General features: G+C 46.5%; 2 protein-coding genes across 5 annotated transcripts in view; one reads left to right on the top strand and one right to left on the bottom strand.

Annotated features, from left to right (window-relative positions):
* Positions 1-11981, bottom strand: part of mrps9 (mitochondrial ribosomal protein S9) — a 21570-nt gene extending 9589 nt beyond the window's left edge. The window contains exons 1-5 of the mRNA XM_021608593.3: positions 11790-11981; positions 10997-11179; positions 5599-5661; positions 5488-5518; positions 5130-5209 (exon numbers count right to left, since the gene is read on the bottom strand). Coding sequence (XP_021464268.2) covers positions 5130-5209; positions 5488-5518; positions 5599-5661; positions 10997-11179; positions 11790-11954 — 522 coding nt within the window. The 5' untranslated portion in view covers positions 11955-11981. The remainder of the gene's footprint in view (positions 1-5129; positions 5210-5487; positions 5519-5598; positions 5662-10996; positions 11180-11789) is intronic.
* Positions 11982-12280: 299 nt separating this feature from the next.
* The window catches only part of LOC110527367 (NLR family CARD domain-containing protein 3), a 13893-nt gene continuing 6173 nt past the window's right edge, over positions 12281-20000 (top strand). The window contains exons 1-5 of one of the 4 annotated variants that reach the window (XM_036952075.2): positions 12281-12449; positions 13848-14020; positions 15558-15858; positions 16154-16186; positions 18944-20000. The exon at positions 18944-20000 is cut by the window's right edge and continues 687 nt beyond it. In XM_036952075.2, coding sequence (XP_036807970.2) covers positions 15567-15858; positions 16154-16186; positions 18944-20000 — 1382 coding nt within the window. In that variant the 5' untranslated portion in view covers positions 12281-12449; positions 13848-14020; positions 15558-15566. Of the gene's footprint in view, positions 12450-12770; positions 12913-13847; positions 14021-15557; positions 15859-16153; positions 16187-18943 lie in introns of those variants that run through there. The other 3 variants (XM_090207941.1, XM_036952076.2, XM_090207943.1) reach the window with 3 other exon arrangements.

Below are 20000 nucleotides of genomic sequence, written 5' to 3'. Positions count from 1 at the left end.
TTATACTCAACTCTCGACTGACTTCTAGTTCCTCAAATTCAATAAGCAGCGTGAAGCAGCACCCTGTTAGCATGGTTTTGATTTGTCTTCACCAGTGAGCCCTTACACAGCAAAGCTCTGAGGAATATCAGAATGAAATACGTTGGCTTCAGAGGCTCCAGTGTCCCGGCTCTAACATCACACTCATGTTGTAACGGGGTTTAGATATGAAGGGGGGGAGGGGTGGTGAGGTACCCGTTTCCCCTCAGCAGTGGGTAGGGTAGGGGGTAGTCTGGAACCCCTGGTTCCCCTCACCAGTGGGTAGGGGTAGTCAGGTACCCCCGTTTCCCCTCAGCAGTGGGTAGGGTAGGGGGTAGTCTGGAACCCCTGGTTCCCCTCAGCAGTGGGTAGGGGTAGTCAGGTACCCCCGTTTCCCCTCAGCAGTGGGTAGGGGGTAGTCAGGTACCCCTGGTTGCCCTTGGGAGTGGGTAGGGGGTAGTAAGGAACCCCTGGTTCCCCCCAGCAGTGGGTAGGGGTAGTCAGGTACCCCTGGTTCCCCTCAGCAGTGGGTAGGGTAGGGGGTAGTCTGGAACCCCTGGTTCCCCTCAGCAGTGGGTAGGGGTAGTCAGGTACCCCCGTTTCCCCTCAGCAGTGGGTAGGGGGTAGTCGGGTACCCCTGTTTTTTTTATTTATTTTACCTTTATTTAACCAGGCAAGTCAGTTAAGAACAAATTCTTATTTTCAATGACGGCCTGGGAACAGTGGGTTAACTGCTTTGTTCAGGGGTAGAACGACAGATTTGTACCTTGTCAGCTCGGGGGTTTGAACTTGCAACCTTCCGGTTACTAGTCCAACGCTCTAACCACTAGGCTACCCTGCCGCCCCCGGTTGCCCTTGGGAGTGGGTAGGGGGTAGTAAGGAACCCCTGGTTCCCCCCAGCAGTGGGTAGGGGTAGTCAGGTACCCCTGGTTCCCCTCAGCAGTGGGTAGGGGGTAGTCCGGAACCCCTGGTTCCAATCAGCAGTGGGTAGGGTGGGGGTAGTCTGGAACCCCTGGTTCCCCTCAGCAGTGGGTAGGGGGTAGTCCGGAACCCCTGGTTCCAATCAGCAGTGGGTAGGGTGGGGGTAGTCTGAAACCCATGGTTCCAATCAGCAGTGGGTAGGGGGTAGTCAGGTACCCCTGGTTCCCCTCAGCAGTGGGTAGGGGGTAGTCTGGAACCCCTGGTTCCCCTCAGCAGTGGGTAGGGGTAGTCAGGTACCCCTGGTTCCCCTTGGGAGTGGGTAGGGGGTAGTCAGGAACCCTGGTTCCCCTCAGCAGTGGGTAGGGGGTTGTCCGGAACCCCTGGTTCCCCTCAGCAGTGGGTAGGGTAGGGGGTAGTCAGGTACCCCTGGTTCACCTCAGCAGTGGGTAGGGGGTAGTGAGGTACCCCTGGTTCACCTCAGCAGTGGGAAGGGTAGGGGGTAGTCAGGTACCCCTGGTTCCCCTCAGCAGTGGGTAGGGGGTAGGGAGGTACCCCTGGTTCACCTCAGCAGTGGGTAGGGTAGGGGGTAGTGAGGTACCCCTGGTTCACCTCAGCAGTGGGAAGGGTAGCGGGTAGTCAGGTACCCCTGGTTCCCCTCAGCAGAGGGTATGGTAGGGGGTAGTCAGGTACCCCTGGTTCCCCTCAGCAGAGGGTAGGGTAGGGGGTAGTCAGGTAGCCCTGGTTCCCCTCAGCAGAGGGTAGGGGGTAGTCAGGTAGCCCTGGTTCCCCTCAGCAGAGGGTAGGGGGTAGTCAGGTAGCCCTGGTTCCCCTCAGTAGAGGGTAGGAGGTAGTCAGGTACCCCTGGTTCCCCTCAGTAGAGGTTAGGGGGTAGTCAGGTACCCCTGGTTCCCCTCAGTAGAGGGTAGTCAGGTACCCCTGGTTCCCCTCAGCAAAGGGTAGGGTAGGGGGTAGTCAGGTACCTCTGGTTCCCCTCAGTAGAGGGTAGGGGGTAGTCAGGTACCCCTGGTTCCCCTCAGTAGAGGGTAGGGGGTAGTCAGGTACCCCTGGTTCCCCTCAGTAGAGGGTAGGGTAGGGGGTAGTCAGGTACCCCTGGTTCCCCTCAGCAAAGGGTAGGGTAGGGGGTAGTCAGGTACCTCTGGTTCCCCTCAGTAGAGGGTAAGGGGTAGTCAGAGTCAGGTACCCCTGGTTCCCCTCAGCAGAGGGTAGGGTAGGGGGTAGTCAGGTAGCCCTGGTTCCCCTCAGCAGAGGGTAAGGGGTAGTCAGGTAGCCCTGGTTCCCCTCAGCAAAGGGTAGGGGGTAGTCAGGTACCTCTGGTTCCCCTCAGTAGAGGGTAAGGGGTAGTCAGAGTCAGGTACCCCTGGTTCCCCTCAGTAGAGGGTAGGGGGTAGTCAGGTACCCCTGGTTCCCCTCAGCAGAGGGTAGGGTAGGGGGTAGTCAGGTACCCCTGGTTCCCCTCAGCAGAGGGTAGGGTAGGGGGTAGTCAGGTAGCCCTGGTTCCCCTCAGCAGAGGGTAGGGTAGGGGGTAGTCAGGGAGCCCTGGTTCCCCTCAGTAGAGGGTAGTGGATAGTCAGGGAGCCCTGGTTCCCCTCAGCAGAGGGTAGGGTAGCGGGTAGTCAGGTACCCCTGGTTCCCCTCAGTAGAGGGTAGGGGGTAGTCAGGTACCCCTGGTTCCCCTCAGTAGAGGGTAGGGTAGGGGATAGTCAGGTACCCCTGGTTCCCCTCAGCAGAGGGTAGGGTAGGGGGTAGTCAGGTACCCCTGGTTCACCTCAGCAGAGGGTAGGGTAGGGGGTAGTCAGGTAGCCCTGGTTCCCCTCAGCAGAGGGTAGGGGGTAGTCAGGTACCTCTGGTTCCCCTCAGTAGAGGGTAGGGGGTAGTCAGGTACCCCTGGTTCCCCTCAGTAGAGGGTAGGGGGTAGTCAGGTACCCCTGGTTCCCCTCAGTAGAGGGTAGGGTAGGGGGTAGTCAGGTACCCCTGGTTCCCCTCAGCAAAGGGTAGGGTAGGGGGTAGTCAGGTACCTCTGGTTCCCCTCAGTAGAGGGTAAGGGGTAGTCAGAGTCAGGTACCCCTGGTTCCCCTCAGTAGAGGGTAGGGGGTAGTCAGGTACCCCTGGTTCCCCTCAGCAGAGGGTAGGGGGTAGTCAGGTACCCCTGGTTCCCCTCAGCAGAGGGTAGGGTAGGGGGTAGTCAGGGAGCCCTGGTTCCCCTCAGCAGAGGGTAGGGTAGGGGGTAGTCAGGGAGCCCTGGTTCTCCTCAGTAGAGGGTAGTGGATAGTCAGGGAGCCCTGGTTCCCCTCAGCAGAGGGTAGGGGGTAGTCAGGTACCCCTGGTTCCCCTCAGCAGAGGGTAGGGTAGGGGGTAGTCAGGTACCCCTGGTTCCCCTCAGCAGAGGGTAGGGTAGGGGGTAGTCAGGTACCCCTGGTTCCCCTCAGCAGAGGGTAACGGGTAGTCAGGTAGCCCTGGTTCCCCTCAGCAGAGGGTAGGGGGTAGTCAGGTACCCCTGGTTCCCCTCAGTAGAGGGTAGGAGGTAGTCAGGTACCCCTGGTTCCCCTCAGCAGAGGGTAGGGTAGGGGGTAGTCAGGGAGCCCTGGTTCCCCTCAGTAGAGGGTAGGGTAGGGGGTAGTCAGGGAGCCCTGATTCCCCTCAGTAGAGGGTAGGGTAGGGGGTAGTCAGGTACCCCTGGTTCCCCTCAGTAGAGGGTAGGGTAGGGGGTAGTCAGGTACCCCTGGTTCCCCTCAGTAGAGGGTAGGGTAGGGGGTAGTCAGGTACACCTGGTTCCCCTGAGCAGAGGGTAGGAGGTAGTCAGGGACCCCTGGTTCCCCTCAGTAGAGGGTAGGGTAGGGGGTAGTCAGGTACCCCTGGAGCTCTGTGTGTGTGTGTGTGTGTGTGTGTGTGTGTGTGTGTGTGTGTGTGTATAGAGGTGAGAGGTGTGTTTGCCGGGTTAATTAACACTAAAATTTTGGGATTGTGATTCTTTCAGAGGTATCAAACAATACATTGTGTAGTGAGAGAGACGCATAGAAAGAGGGGGAAACAGAGGGTGTAGTGACCCGTCCCCCTTTTAATCTCAGACTCAGTTCTCCCCTGCAAGGCACACTGGGGTGTTTGTTGTACATGGTTGGGTTGCACTACAGGGGTCCGGGCTGAGAGGGGGAGGGGGAAGGGGGGGAAAGAGAAAAGCCAAAAGAGTGGAGGGGGGTGAGTTCCCCGTCACAGAGAAGAGAAGAGAGAGAGAGAGCAGTAGAGAGTGTAATGTTTACTGTAATTTTGTATTGGTTATTTCACTTTTGTTTATTATCTAGTTAACATATGTTTCCCATGCCAATAAAGCCCTTAAATTGAATTGAGAGAAAGAGAGAGAGTAGTTTTCCCTCAGAGAGACAGACAGCCCTCCCTCCCTCTCAGACACTGGTCTGACATTCCTATTTTAACTAACATCAGGGACCCAGGGGTTGCTGCAAGGCATGGGAGGGGGGGGGGGGGGGGTTGACAAGAGGACAAAATATTGCCAGGTTACACACACTTCTTATCTGCCAGAGAAACACACCTCTGTCCTAGGTCAAATCAACCATATAAACAAGAGGGAGGTAAAGAGGGAGAACGAGCGGGTGTGAAGGAAAAATACAGAAGATGGAGGGTAAGCTGAGTGGGTAGAGGTGGGTAGCTAATCTACAGCACCGGTCTCCAGGGACCCTCTACCTCTCTGGTGAAATCCCCAGGGCAGAGCAGCTCTCGTCCAGGCACAAAGCCTGACTATCAACCATGGTAGTCACCGAGCCAGGCCTGAAACACGATTTAGGACAGGGACAGAGGGGCCCGTCACAGACACAGTCACGCCCCCTGCCTGTCTGCACCCCTCCCTACCTTCCACAACCCACCTCTCCCAAACACCCCCACCCCCCTTCCTCTCACACTGCTCCTACTCTCACCATCCCACCTCCATCCACATCGCTCTCCATACCTCCCCACCCTTCCCTCCCTCCTGCTGTATTCAGCTGTAGCTCTGGCTGTGTGTGTGAAATGGGATGTGACAGGAGCACCTTTCCCTGTGGATCAGAAGCCTCTCTCTCCCATAAATAGAGCCCTGGGGGCAGACCAGAGCTTTCTACCTCCAGAAAAACATCCACCCTCAGTCTTTCTCCTCCTGGTCTCTCTCATACACACCCAGTACTCACGTGCATTAGAGAGTAGTAGGACTGCTTTCCTGTGTAGAACAGAAAGTGGAATGGCCGTCCATCTGCGCCCCATTGGACAGCTAGAGGATATGTGTGTGTGTGTAAGTGAGTGAGTGAGTGGAGTGGAGTGTGAGAGAGAGTGAGAGAGTGAGAGAGTGAGAGAGAGAGAGAGAGAGAGAGTTAGGCCATTGGTGTAAACCGCTTTACTTTGTCTAGCCCAATCACTGTTAAAGATTGAGCAAAAACTCAGAGGGACCTCTGCTGGTGATGTTGTGAAAGTGCAGCTCTCACACAGTGAAAATGACCATAGGAGTAGAACAATCCGTCTCAGTTGTAAATCTATTTAAAAAGGACTCACCTCTCTGTTTTGGAAACACCTCATCCGGATGCTGGAAGAAAATATGAAGATTTTGAATCACTAATGAATATCAAGTTTCTGAGTTAATACACTTCTACATGAGACGTCTACCTTCATCAGTGGTTTGGCTTTTTTGTCAAACAGGCCGGAGGGGAACAGGTATGCAATGCTTCTCTGGAACAGAAACAGGAGAGAAGTCAAATATCATTAACATATCATAAAGATGGAGGGAGAAACCTTTAGTTTAAACAGCCAGCTCTGAACAGGGAGAAACCTTTAGTTTAAACAGCCAGCTCTGAACAGGGAGAAACCTTTAGTTTAAACAGCCAGCTCTGAACAGGGAGAAACCAAAAAGATCATCAAGGACAACAACCATCCGAGCCACTGCCTGTTCCCGCTATCATCCAGAAGGCGAGGTCAGTACAGGTGCATCAAAGCAGGGACCGAGAGACTGAAAAACAGCTTCTATCTCAAGGCCACCAGACTGTTAACCAGCCATCACTAACATTGAGTGGCTGCTGCCAACATATTGACTCAACTCTAGTCACTTTAATAATGAAAAATTGGATGTAATAAATTTATCACTGGCCACTTTAAACAATGCCACTTTACATAATGTTTACATACCCTACATTACTCATTTCATATGTATATACTGTACTCTATACCATCTACTGCATCTTGCCTATGCCGTTCGGCCATCGCTTATCCATATATTTATATGTACATATTCTTACTCATTAATTTACACTTGTTTGTATAAGGTAGTTGTTGTGAAATTGTTAGATTACTTGTTAGATATTACTGCATGGTCGGATCTAGAAGCACAAGCATTTCGCTACACTCGCATTAACACTTGCTAACTATGTGTGTGTGACCAATAACAATTGATTTGATCCTTTAGTTTCACAGCCAGCTCTGAACAGGGATAAATGATAGTAGCAGCCAGGCTAGCTAACAGTTTAGAGAGGAGACACTCAAGTCTTGTAAGAGTTCAGATAAAGGCTAGAGGGAAGTTCCTAGAGAACAGCAGTGAAAGTTAGAGGGGAGAGAGAACAAACAAACAGCTAGGTGACAGGAACCAGAGGACAGATTAGAGTCACCAGTTCACCCTAAGTTCACACACTCACAGCCAGTCTCCTTGTGGAGGCAGCAGAGTGGAGCCAGGTCATTAGTGCTGCTACAGATGGCACTACTCTTGACATGGTGTGTGTGTGTGTGTGGAGGGGGACAAACAGGTAGTGTCCACCCTGCCACTCTTCTCCAGCCAGTCTGCTCATCCCTCCTCTCCCTCATCTTTATCTTATTTTCCTCCTTCTCTCTGTCTGCTCAATTAAGAGAGGGAACAGGTGCTAGAAGGAGAGAGCATGCTGCAGCCTTTTGGGCTGTCAAGATGAGGGGAATCATAGAGAGAGGGAGGGAAGGAGAGTGAGAGGTGGAAGAGAGAGAGGCAGGTGAGGGGGAGGTAAAAAGAAGAAGACAGGGGAGGAGGAGAGTGGAACACTGTGCCAGATGAAGGCAGCACCTGTTCATTTCATACCCTAGGCTGCAATATGGCAGAGTCCCCTAGGGAGAGACAGAAAGAGGGGAAAGGGAGAGACTTTCTCCCTGCCACAGATTTCACTGTGTTGTTCACAGCACTCTAGATTTCTCCACTCTGTCTAAACTTCATCGATGTCAATAAAAAACGTAGAGAGAGTACTGCTACACAATAGTTTCTGCACAGAGCCTAATTTAGAAACTAAGTTTCCCTTTTCTTATCTCTGCTGCTAACACTTGCATTGTTTGCACTAATAGGAATGTCACAACTGAACCAGAGTCAACAACAACATATAGGCGCAATTCTCCCCTAATTACCCCTCCATTAGTCCCCCATTCCCTCTCCAGTCTCCCCCATTTCCCCCTCCAGTCTCCCCATTACCCCTCCTATACCCCTAATTCCCCCTCCAGTGGTCCCCCATTCCTTTTCCAGTCTCCCCCATTTCCCTCTCCAGTCTCCCCTATTTCCCTCTCCAGTCTCCCCCATTTCCCTCTCCAGTCTCCCTCATTTCCCTCTCCAGTCTCCCACATTTCCCTCTCCAGTCTCCCACATTTCCCTCTCCAGTCTCCCACATTTCCCTCTGCAGTCTCCCACATTTCCCTCTCCAGTCTCCCTCATTGCCCTCTCCAGTCTCCCTCATTTCCCTCTCCAGTCTCCCTCATTTCCCTCTCCAGTCTCCCTCATTTCCCTCTCCAGTCTCCCTCATTTCCCTCTCCAGTCTCCCTCATTTCCCTCTCCAGTCTCCCCCATTTCCCTCTCCAGTCTCCCCCATTTCCCTCTCCAGTCTCCCCCATTTCCCTCTCCAGTCTCCCTCATTTCCCTCTCCAGTCTCCCTCATTTCCCTCTCCAGTCTCCCCATTCCCCCATTTTCCACATCTCTCCCTCTCCTCCACTCATCTGACGATGGGACGCTCCATGTCACTTCCTGTTACAAAGCCCACTGCTAACAGTTCTATTCATTAGATAGGATAGAAGGTTAGAGACTGCCAGGAAGTGAAGAATCATGGGAAATCAAACTAAACGAGTGGGGCAAACGAAGCTAATGCATTCTTCCTTCGTAATGAATAAAACATGGGATGTGTGTGTATCAGGCGTTGCTAATACAGTGGACACAGCACATTACACAGTGCTGGCCCCTGCTGAGTCTGTCTGTGTGATCAGATCCAGGTCTTATTGTTTATTTTCATAATGACTATATGTGCACATCTTATGGATACCAAAATAATAGAGGTACACAAGTTGTTTTGTAGGTCACTCTGCAATGATTTGCACGACCACCGTGCGTCCCACATGTCATGGTAATGTAGGTGGGTGTTTTACACTTTTGAACATAATATTCCCTTACTGCTGTCTAGCTTCCAACCCGGCCTGATTGTACATATGAATTTAATTATTGATGCCAACATGTACAGTGCCTTGCGAAAGTATTCGGCCCCCTTGAACTTTGTGACCTTTTGCCACATTTCAGGCTTCAAACATAAAGATATAAAACTGTATTTTTTTGTGAAGAATCAACAACAAGTGGGACACAATCATGAAGTGGAACGACATTTATTGGATATTTCAAACTTTTTTAACATATCAAAAACTGTAAAATTGGGCGTGCAAAATTATTCAGCCCCCTTAAGTTGATACTTTGTAGCGACACCTTTTGCTGCGATTACAGCTGTAAGTCGCTTGGGGTATGTCTCTATCAGTTTTGCACATCGAAAGACTGACATTTTTTCCCATTCCTCCTTGCAAAACAGCTCGAGCTCAGTGAGGTTGGATGGAGAGCATTTGTGAACAGCAGTTTTCAGTTCTTTCCACAGATTCTCGATTGGATTCAGGTCTGGACTTTGACTTGGCCATTCTAACACCTGGATATGTTTATTTTTGAACCATTCCATTGTAGATTTTGCTTTATGTTTTGGATCATTGTCTTGTTGGAAGACAAAGCTCCGTCCCAATCTCAGGTCTTTTGCAGACTCCATCAGGTTTTCTTCCAGAATGGTCCTGTATTTGGCTCCATCCATCTTCCCATCAATTTTAACCATCTTCCCTGTCCCTGCTGAAGAAAAGCAGGCCCAAACCATGATGCTGCCACCACCATGTTTGACAGTGGGGATGGTGTGTTCAGCTGTGTTGCTTTTACGCCAAACATAACGTTTTGCATTGTTGCCAAAAAGTTCAATTTTGGTTTCATCTGACCAGAGCACCTTCTTCCACATGTTTGGTGTGTCTCCCAGGTGGCTTGTGGCAAACTTTAAATGACACTTTTTATGGATATCTTTAAGAAATGGCTTTCTTTTTGCCACTCTTCCATAAAGGCCAGATTTGTGCAATATACGACTGATTGTTGTCCTATGGACAGAGTCTCCCACCTCAGCTGTAGATCTCTGCAGTTCATCCAGAGTGATCATGGGCCTCTTGGCTGCATCTCTGATCAGTCTTCTCCTTGTATGAGCTGAAAGTTTAGAGGGGCGGCCAGGTCTTGGTAGATTTGCAGTGGTCTGATACTCCTTCCATTTCAATATTATCGCTTGCACAGTGCTCCTTGGGATGTTTAAAGCTTGGGAAATCTTTTTGTATCCAAATCCGGCTTTAAACTTCTTCACAACAGTATCTCGGACCTGCCTGGTGTGTTCCTTGTTCTTCATGATGCTCTCTGCGCTTTTAACGGACCTCTGAGACTATCACAGTGCAGGTGCATTTATACGGAGACTTGATTACACACAGGTGGATTGTATTTATCATCATTAGTCATTTAGGTCAACATTGGATCATTCAGAGATCCTCACTGAACTTCTGGAGAGAGTTTGCTGCACTGAAAGTAAAGGGGCTGAATAATTTTGCACGCCCAATTTTTCAGTTTTTGATTTGTTAAAAAAGTTTGAAATATCCAATAAATGTCGTTCCACTTCATGATTGTGTCCCACTTGTTGTTGATTCTTCACAAAAAAATACAGTTTTATATCTTTATGTTTGAAGCCTGAAATGTGGCAAAAGGTCGCAAAGTTCAAGGGGGCCGAATACTTTCGCAAGGCACTGTACCTCTCTGTTTATTGAATATGCATAAAGTGTAGCTTTTTGTGTGGCCATGTTTTGTATAGCATCTACACCCACTATGCGTTGTATGTGTAATGGCTATGTGAGGTAAAATGTGGATATATAGGGGATGTGATAACGAGGTCTGCTTGACCTGATGAAGATCCGTGTTGGATCGAAACGTTGTCATTAAAGGTGGTAATTGGGGGCAAATTCAGTGCACGGGCCTTTCTGTTATTTTAAATTAAACTTCCTTACCCCATCACCTCGGTGTTTTAAGGACATGCGTATGACCACAAACTGCTTTACACAGCCCACTGGTAAGTGCTAACAGTTCTGTTCATTATAAAGAACGATGGTTAGACACCACCGGGAAGTGAAGAATCATGGGAAATCAAACTAAACGAGCGGGGCAAACGAAGCTAATGCATTCTTCCTTCGTAATGAATAAAACATGGGATGTGTGTGTGTGTGTATCAGGCGTTGCTAATACAGTGGACACACCACATTACACAGTGCTGGCCCCTGCTGGTGAATGTTAGAGTGTGTCTGTGTGATCGACTCCACCAGATGCTGCTGATGGCATGCGGAGACAGACCAGAGACAGACCTGAGACGATTCTCAACTACTGTTGGGGAATTAAACTAATATGGCTGGAAAACCACCTTAAATACATGTGACATCTCCTCTGAGAAAGAAAGCATAATTTATCTACTCCAAATAAGGTGCCACCTTTCTGAACATTGCCTAGCCAAATGCATATCTCAATTGAGTTGAGGGGGGACACCATAGACTTATTGAGGTATGAATGCGTCTCTGATTGTAGGGTAAGGACAAAAAACTGCATTACACTACATCCCTCTAGGGTTTACACTGCATCCCTCTAGCGAAAGACAGGAGTTGTACACCCCTTTTGTTAGACATAAGTGCAGTCTTTCTTACATTAATGTCCCCCTGAGTGAAGGTCTCAGGGTCCTCTCCCATCATGTTGGCTAGATGTCTCTTCCCGATGTTGAACTCCTCCACCTGCTTCTTGATGAACTCCTCTGAGAACTTCTCTGGGCCCGCTGCAGCCAGGTTCTTCCTGTGGAGAACAGCACTCACACATAGCTGTCTGGACAGCACCTGAGGTGTGGGAGAGAGGAGGTTCTTATGTTAGGATACATACTGTAGTATAGAACTGGTGCTTTAATAACCCAGGTCCTTGGTTTCACAGGGATAGATGAATGTCAGTTATCTGGGCTAATAGACTGTCTCTGTAGGTGGCTCTGGTCTTTTAGGTGCATTAAGTTAGTCTGAAATGGTGAGATTTGGCATTGACAAATATACCAACTGATGGGCATTTGACAGCAAGGTATCCACTAGTAAATGGGACTAACATTGGATTAACGTAGTATAACGTTAACTAGCTATGAAAACAAGCTCTGTGAGGCTTAGCTAACTAAGGTTCTATTAAACCAAAATATTGCGACTTGTATGTCCAATATGTTCATGTAGCTAAACTATGTCCATTATGGCATGCATGTTGAGACAAGAAGAACCATTTCTAGAGAGTCAACTAGCTACTTAGCTCTCTGTCTGTCTTACTTCAATGACAGTTTACATGTGAGCTAGTTGACAAGGCAGCGCATTGCTACTAGCGCTAAGCTATTTCAAGGACAACTCAGCCCTTCTCTACAGTGCTGCCCCGTTGACATTTCCGTGAAAACATGCCAAATTAAACTCCTGGCTTTACCTGGCGAGTCAAATTTGACGAGACTGTGTTAAAATTGAAGCAGCAATTTCCGCATTTCCAGAGAAAAGATCCCACGGTTCTTCCACCGGAGGCCGCCATGTTTGCTGTACGACGCTCTGGTGAAAACAGGAAGTACGTCGATAGCAAAAGCCTTTGCATTTGCATTTGTGTTACAATGTAACTGTTACAATGTTACTACATTTCATTTCTCACTGTATATTTGGCAAAATTCGGATACAAAGTATTTGTTTCTACAAAACAATAACCGTATTTGATATATCCATAGAATAACTAGAATAAATGTATAGGTTTTTCAGTCCCTTTGTTGCATCCAACAAGTAGTTGAAAAGATAGGTATTATAACAAATATGTGTTTTTATTATTATGGGATATGAGGGCACTATGGGATATGAGGGCAGCATTATACTAGGGGATATATACTATGGGATATGAGGGCAGCATTATACAAGGGGATATATACTATGGGATATGAGGGCAGCATTCGTAATTTTGGTCAACGTTTCGTGTGGAACCCTAATTAGTAGGTAACAATTGAACTGGTACAAATCACCCAACCCTACTACACATGTTCAGATGAGCCACGACAACTGATTCAAGCTGGAAGCTGTCGGACCACATGCAGAACGATTTGTTGACATGGTGAGTTTTTTTTGGGGGGGGGGGGGGGGGGGGGGTTAAATAACAAACAGCTATACAACTATAAAACGTAACCACTATAAAACTACGCAAACAACAACCATACAACTATAAACTATACAACTGTACAGAAGTATACTATAATACAAGTATTCACTATGCTTCAGATGTAAAATAAGTGTTGGATACTTGGACTCCCCCTTCATGGATTTAAAACCATATAGGATTGTTGTAGGCATTGGCTGGAGGGAGTTTCCACCATTGCTAGTTTCCAAATGTTAAAATACTATTAATAAGAAACTCTTCTCTCCACTGCGACTTCCTGGTGTTGTGTAAGGTCCTCCGGAAAAGTTAAGAGTAAAAAAACGAGTTGTTCTATTATGAGACGACAAAGTAGAATATCATCTTCAAAACGGAGATTACATACAGTAAATATTTCAGAAATTAATCCACACGACAGAGCAGAGTGAGTGAATGGAGTACGGGTTATATAGTAAAAGGGAGAGTAGTATCGCCTGGACTGAGTAAGAGAACATTGACTTAATGTTATGTGTTAATAAGTCTGATGTGGATCAGTACACACTGTTAAAAGGAGGTACTGCCTCTCACAATGTTTTTCTTTAAATCTACTTTTTATCAAACCAGCTCTATATGAAGTGTTTGTGTAGTTAATTCACTTGTACTTGGTGGAGAGGAAGGGCTTACAGATGGACATGAGGAAATGGGTTAGGAACTGTGAGCAGTGGTTGAAAAGTACCCAAATGCCATACTTGAGTAAAGGTAAAGATACCTTAATAGAAAACGACTGAAGTAAAAGTGAAATTAACCCAGTAAAATACTACTTGAGTAAAAGTCTAAAAGTATTTGGTTTAAAATATACTTAAGTATCAAAAGTAAATGTAATCGCTAATATATACTTAAGTATCCATATTAAAAGTACAAATCATTTAAAATTCCTTATATTAAGCAAACCAGACAGCATGATTTTCTTTTTTTACGAATAGCGAGGGGACACTTCAACACTCAGACATCATTTACAAACTAAGCATTTGTGTTTAGTGAGTCTGACAAATTGGAGGCATTCGGGATGACCAGGGATGTTCTCTTGATAAGTGTCTGAATTAGACAATTTTCCTGTCCTGCTAAGCATTCAAAATGTAACTAATACTTTTGGGTGTCAGGGAAAATGTAAGGAGTAAAAAGTACATTATTTTCTTTAGTAATTTCTTTAGTAATGTAGTGAAGTAAAAGTTGTCAACAATACCTCAAAAAACTACTTAAGTAGTACTTTAAAGTATTTTTACTTAAGTACTTTCCACCACTGACTGTGAGTATATTTGGGTGTGTTGAATTCTGTTTGCTGTATAAACATATTCACCAACATTCTTCTCTTTGTTACAGCATGTTTCGGCTTACAGTGGTGAGACAATGTTGGGGACCAACTGGTTCCTACAGGGAGGAGGTGGATCAGTGAAACGCTGTGTACCTTGGCTCTCCCTTCAGTTCACCAGACAGCAGAATGAAGAGCAGAGCTTCACACGAAGGGGAGAAATAAATGACTAATGATCACTACTGTAAGTTGTTGGGTCGTGTGTAATATGCTAGTGATACAGTGCATTTGAAAAGTATTCAGACCGTATTCTGACTTTTTCCACGTTTTGTTACATTACAGCCTTATCCTAAAATTGATTCAATTGTTTTTCCCCCTCATCAATCTACAAGCAATACCCAATAATAACAATGCAAAAACAGGTTTTTAGAAATTTTAGCAAAATTATACAAATCAAAAAAACGTCTATTACATTTACATAAGTATTTAGACCCTTAACTCAGTACTTTGTTATAGCACCTTTGGCAGAAATTACAGCCTAAATTCTTCTTGGGTATTCTCCTGCGTTGTCTTGGCTGTGTGCTTAGGGTTGTTGTCCTGTTGGAAGGTCAACATTTGCCCCAGTCTGAGGTCCTGAGCGCTCTGGAGCAGGTTTTCATCAAGGATCGCTCTGTACTTTTCTCTGTTAATTTTTCCCTTGATCCTGACTATTGTCCCAGTCCCTGCTGCTTAAAAACATCCCCACAGCATGATTCTGCCACCGCTATGCTTCACCGTAGGGATGGTGCCAGGTTTCCTCCAGACGTGACGCTTTGCATTCTGGCCACTCTACTGTAAAGGCCTGATTGGTGGAGTGCTGCAGAGATAGTTGTTCTTCTGGAAGGTTCTCCCATTTCCACAGAGGAACTCTGTAGCTCTGTCAGAGTGACCATCGTGTTCTTGGTCACCTCCCTGACCAAGGCCCTTCACCCCCGATTGGTCAGTTTGGCCGGGGGACCAGCTCTAGGAAAAGTCTTGTTGGTTCCAAACTTCTTACATTTAAGAATGATGGAGGCCACTGTGTTCTTGGGGACCTTCAATGCTGCAGACATTCCCCAAATCTGTTCCCCGACGCAATCCTGTCTCGGAGCTCAACGGACAATTCCTTCGACCTCATGGCTTGGTTTTTGCCCTGACATACACTGTCAACTGTGGGACCTTATATAGACAGGTGTGTGCCACTCCAAATCATGTCCAATTAATTGAATTTACCACAGGTGGACTCAAGGATGATCAATAGAAACAGGATGCACCTGAGCTCAATTTCGAGTCTAATAGCAAAGTGTCTGAATACTTACGTAAATAAGGTATTTCTGTTTTCACTTAGTCATTATGGTGTATTGTGTGTAGAATGATGAGGAAAGAATTGTATTTAATACATTTTAGAATAAGGCTGTAACGTAACAAAATGTGGAAAAACGGAAGAGGTCTGAATACTTTCTGAATGCACTGCATATTCAAAGCGTTGTTTTTCGCTTAGCCAGTAATGTCGGTTATAGACACTTTCTAGCTTGAGTCGCAAGACAATACCAATCCTGGTCCTGGAGAGCTAGGTGTGCAGGCTTTAGTTCCAGCCCAGTACTAATACACCTGACTAGCTACAACGGTGGGACTGTAATGATTTTCCCGGGTAGGGGGCTTGGATGCATTCGACTTTTAAGAATGCTGCATGACTTTCATGGCAGATGAGTCATGTGTATCTGAAGTCTATTGCAGATATCTTTCTCATGTCTTATCCTCAGTGATCCAAAATGTCTTCTGTTGCTGAGCTTCTGCTGGCCACTCTGGAGGACCTGCTCGAAGTAGATCTAAAGACGTTTAAATGGCGCCTGACCCAGGACGTGCTGGAAGGCTTTCCTCACATTCCAGTGAGCCAGCTGGAGAATGCTGACAGACTGGACATTACAAACATGATGGTGGAGACCTATGGTCCTGAGGGAGCTGTGAAGATCTCACTGGAAATCCTGAGGAAGATGAATCAGAACCAACTGTCTGATAGGTTAAAGAACCAGTACAATGAGGGTGAGACAACAGAAGCAGCAGGTTAGACAATTATACTACGTTTAAGATTATTATAATTTTTACATAACAAGCAGCAACACATGGCAGGCAGCAGAAAATCCCAGACGAAACTGATGTACTACAATAGCTTTCTTTCACTCTCTCTCTCTCTCTCCCTCTCCCTCTCCCTCTCCCTCTCCCTCTCTCTCTCTCTCTCTCTCTCTACCTCTCTCTCTCTCTCTCTACCTCTCTCTCTCTACCTCTCTACCTCTCTACCTCTCTACCTCTCTCTCTCTCTCTCTCTCTCTCTCGCTCTACCTCTCTCTCTCTCTCTCAGCCCCGAGTGCTCCAGTGGTTTTAGAAGTCAGAGGTAAGCTGTTTGAATCAACACAACAGCACCCAGCGGGCAGAATTTGAAACGTGCATATGCCGTGTTCACATACTGTTGGAGTTATTGGACGGCAGGTAGCCTAGTGGTTAGAGCGTTGGGTCAGTAAACTAAATGTTGCTGGATCAAATCCCTGAGCTGACAAGGTAAAAATCCACCGTTCTGCCCCTGAGTCAGAGGTAAGCAGTTAACCCACTGTTCCTAGGCTGTCATTGTAAATAAGATTTTGTTCTTGGCTGACTTGTCTAGTTAAATAAATATGAAATGAAAATCGGAAATGTGTAGTTCCGACTGGGACGTTTCACTTGAACAACTCTCCCAGTCGCAATTACAGTACAAGTGGGAAACTCAGAGAAAATGTTGTGGTGATTGACTTTCTCAACCAAAAGATGACCATAAATCTATTTTTTACAACTACGACATCATCAATATGGATAATGTATGTAGTTTGACCATATTGTCAATGTTTTGCAAGCTTGCTAACTTTATTATTAGTAATGTTATCTAGCCTATCAAGCTAGTTGTATCACAACCAGCCGTGAGTGGGAGTCCCATAGGGCGGCGGACAAATGGTCCAGCGTCGTCCGGGTTTGGCCGGTGTGGGCCGTCATCGTAAATAAGAATTTGTTCTTAACTGACTTGCCAAGTTAAATACAGGTTAAGTAAAAAAGCACAAGAATGAAACAGTCGTATTTCCGACATCACAACTAGACGAGCATGTGAACATGGCAATAGCAGCAGGATAAGGTTTTGAGTTGGAGGTGCTGACCGGCGGGTGGGGGTGGCTTTAATTCATGCAATTCTACATCGTTTTACATGAAGTCCCAGCCTATACTCTGACACTGACAAACTGAGATCAATAACAATGACCTCGTCTAGAATGCAACCAATAGCCACATTTTTAAAGATAAGCTATTGCTCCTTGGTGGCTAGATTATGCTCTCTTGTGTAGCCTAGTGTTTTGTTTCTTTCTTTCTGTACAGCCATAATTATATACATTTGCCAAATGTATCAGCGCAGCACCTTCAGCACCCCTAATTCCCATGGCAATGGACAGGTGACTTCATTATGATGTCATATTCTGGTAGGAAACTGGTTCTGGTTGAGAAGACCAGATAAGATACAGTGCAGTCGGAACGTATTCAGATTAAATCATCCCCCCCCCCCCCCTCATCAATATTCACACAACACCCCGTTATGACAAAGCAAAAACTGGTTTTTAGATATTTTTTGCAAATGTTTTAAAAATGTTAAACTGGTATCACATTTACATAAGTATTCAGACCCTTTACTCAGAACTTTTGTTCAAGCCCCTTTGGCAGTGATTACAGCCTCCAGTCTTTTTGGGTATGACGCTACAAGCTTGGCACACTTGTATTTGGGGAGATTCTCCCATTCTTCTCTGCAGATCCTCTCAAGCTCTGTCAGGTTGGATGGGGAGCTTTGCTGCACAGAGTCTCTCCAAAAAACGTTTGATCGTGTTCAAGTCCAGGTTCTGGCTAGGCCACTCAAGGATATTCAGAGACTTGTCCTGAAGCCACTCCTGCGTTATTAAAGAGTTCAATCTTGGTTTCATCAGACCAGATATTCTTGTTTTTTATGGTCTTTTTTATGGTTTTGTTGCCTTTTTTGGCAAACCAAACCCGACCTTCAATGCTGCAGAAATGTTTCGGGTACCCTTCTCCAGATCTGTGCCTCGACACAATCCTGTCTCGGATCTCTACGGACAATTCCTTCGACCTCATGGCTTGGTTTTTGCTCTGATATGCACTGTCAACTGTGGGACCTTATATAGACAGGTGTGTGCCTTTCCAAATCCTATCCAATCAATTGAATTTACCACAGGTGGACTCCAATCAAGTTGTAGAAACATTTCAAGGATGATCAATGGAAACAGGATGAACATGAGCCCCATTTCCAGTCTCATAGCAAAGGGTCTGAATACTTATCTAAGTAAGATGTTCATGTTTTTTAAATTTTTAATACCTTTGCAAACATTTCTAAAAACTGTTTTCGCTTTGTCAAGTATGAGCTATTGTGTGTAGATTGAGGAAATTGTTTTATTTAATACATTTTAAAATGAGGCTGTAATGTAGCAACATGTAGAGAAAGGGAAAGGGTCTGAATACTTTCAGAATGCAGTGTATACCAGATAATTTTTTTAATTGAACCTTTAGGCAAGTCAGTTAAGAGCAAGTTCTTATTTACAATGGCGACCTACACCGACCAAACTAGGACGACGCTGGGCCAATTTTGTGCCACCCTATGGGACTCCCAGTCACGGCCGGTTGTGATACAGTCTGAATTCGAACCAGGTTGTCTGTAGTGACGCCTCTAGCACTGAGATGCAGTGCCTTAGATAACCAGGTAACAACCAGGTAACAACCAGATAACAACCAGATAACAACCAGGTAACAACCAGGTAACAACCAGATAACAACCAGATAACAACCAGGTAACAACCAGGTAACAACCAGGTAACAACCAGATAACAACCAGGTAACAACCAGGTAACAACGTCTTCTATCATGCCAACATCGAGACATCATGTAAAATATGTCATATTTTGGTTATTATCTGGTGAAATAACCAGATCATTTATGGTTGCTAAAAAGACATTTGACAAAACAACCTGACCAAAACATGTCATAATGACATCAATACACACACACAAACACATACCGTTACCATGGCAGTATATAAAAAGTAAACTCACTGGATCTTTGTTTTTTCTTGCAGTCCAAGACAAACTGAAATCCTACCTTAAGAAGAAGTACGGCTGTATATACGAGGGGACGTCAAAGGAAGGTGATTTCATCTACCTAGACCAGATCTACACTGAGCTCCATGTGATCGAGGGGGCCTGGGGAGGGGTCAGAGATGAGCATGAGGTCATACATCTGGAATCTAGAACACCAGCCACAGGAGAGACCACTATTGAAGCCAACAACATTTTCAAACCCCGACCTGATCAAAAGAAGCCAATCAGAACAGGGCTTACACTGGGCATCGCTGGCGTGGGAAAGACTGTCTCCGTTCAGAAGTTTATTCACGACTGGGCAGAAGGAAAGGAGAACCAAGACATTGATTTCATCTTTCCACTTCCTTTTTGCAAAATTAATTCTAATATAGGAGAAAAGGACTGCAGTCTGATTGAACTGCTTCATCAATTCTTCACTGTCATGGTACCGGTGAAGACCCTGGGGGAAGGTTCTAAAGTTCTGTTCATCTTTGATGGTCTGGACGAGAGCCGACTTCCTCTGAACTTCAACAGTAAGGTTCTGACAGACGACACAAAGCCAGCCTCGCTGGACCAACTGATCACAAACCTCATCACAGGAGAGCTCCTCCCCTCTGCTCTCATCTGGATAACCTCCCGACCTGCTGCAGCCAATCAGATCCCTCGTCAACACATCCACCAGTGGACAGAGGTACAAGGGTTCAATGACCAACAGAAGGAGAAGTACTTCACAAAGAAAATTAGTGATAAGAACCTGGCCAGCAGAATCATCAACCATGTCAAGTCATCAAGGAGCCTCCACATCATGTGCCACATACCAGTGTTTTGTTGGATTTTAGCCACTGTTCTAGAGAAGCTGTTTGATGAAGCAGGGAGTGGAGATTTGCCCAAAACCCTGACTGAGACATACTTACACTTCCTGATCTTTCAGACAGACAGGATGAGAGCAAAAGGGAATTCCGTAGGAAGTGACAACATAGTCCTCAAACTTGGAGAGCTGGCATTTCATCAGCTGGAGAAGGGATATCTTATCTTCTATGAGGAAGACCTCACAGA

The sequence above is a fragment of the Oncorhynchus mykiss genome, chromosome 18 (assembly GCF_057628025.1).
Source record: "Oncorhynchus mykiss isolate SJ-2025 chromosome 18, ASM5762802v1, whole genome shotgun sequence".
NCBI lineage: Eukaryota > Metazoa > Chordata > Actinopteri > Salmoniformes > Salmonidae > Oncorhynchus > Oncorhynchus mykiss.
This window is presented reverse-complemented; position numbering and strand designations above follow the sequence as displayed.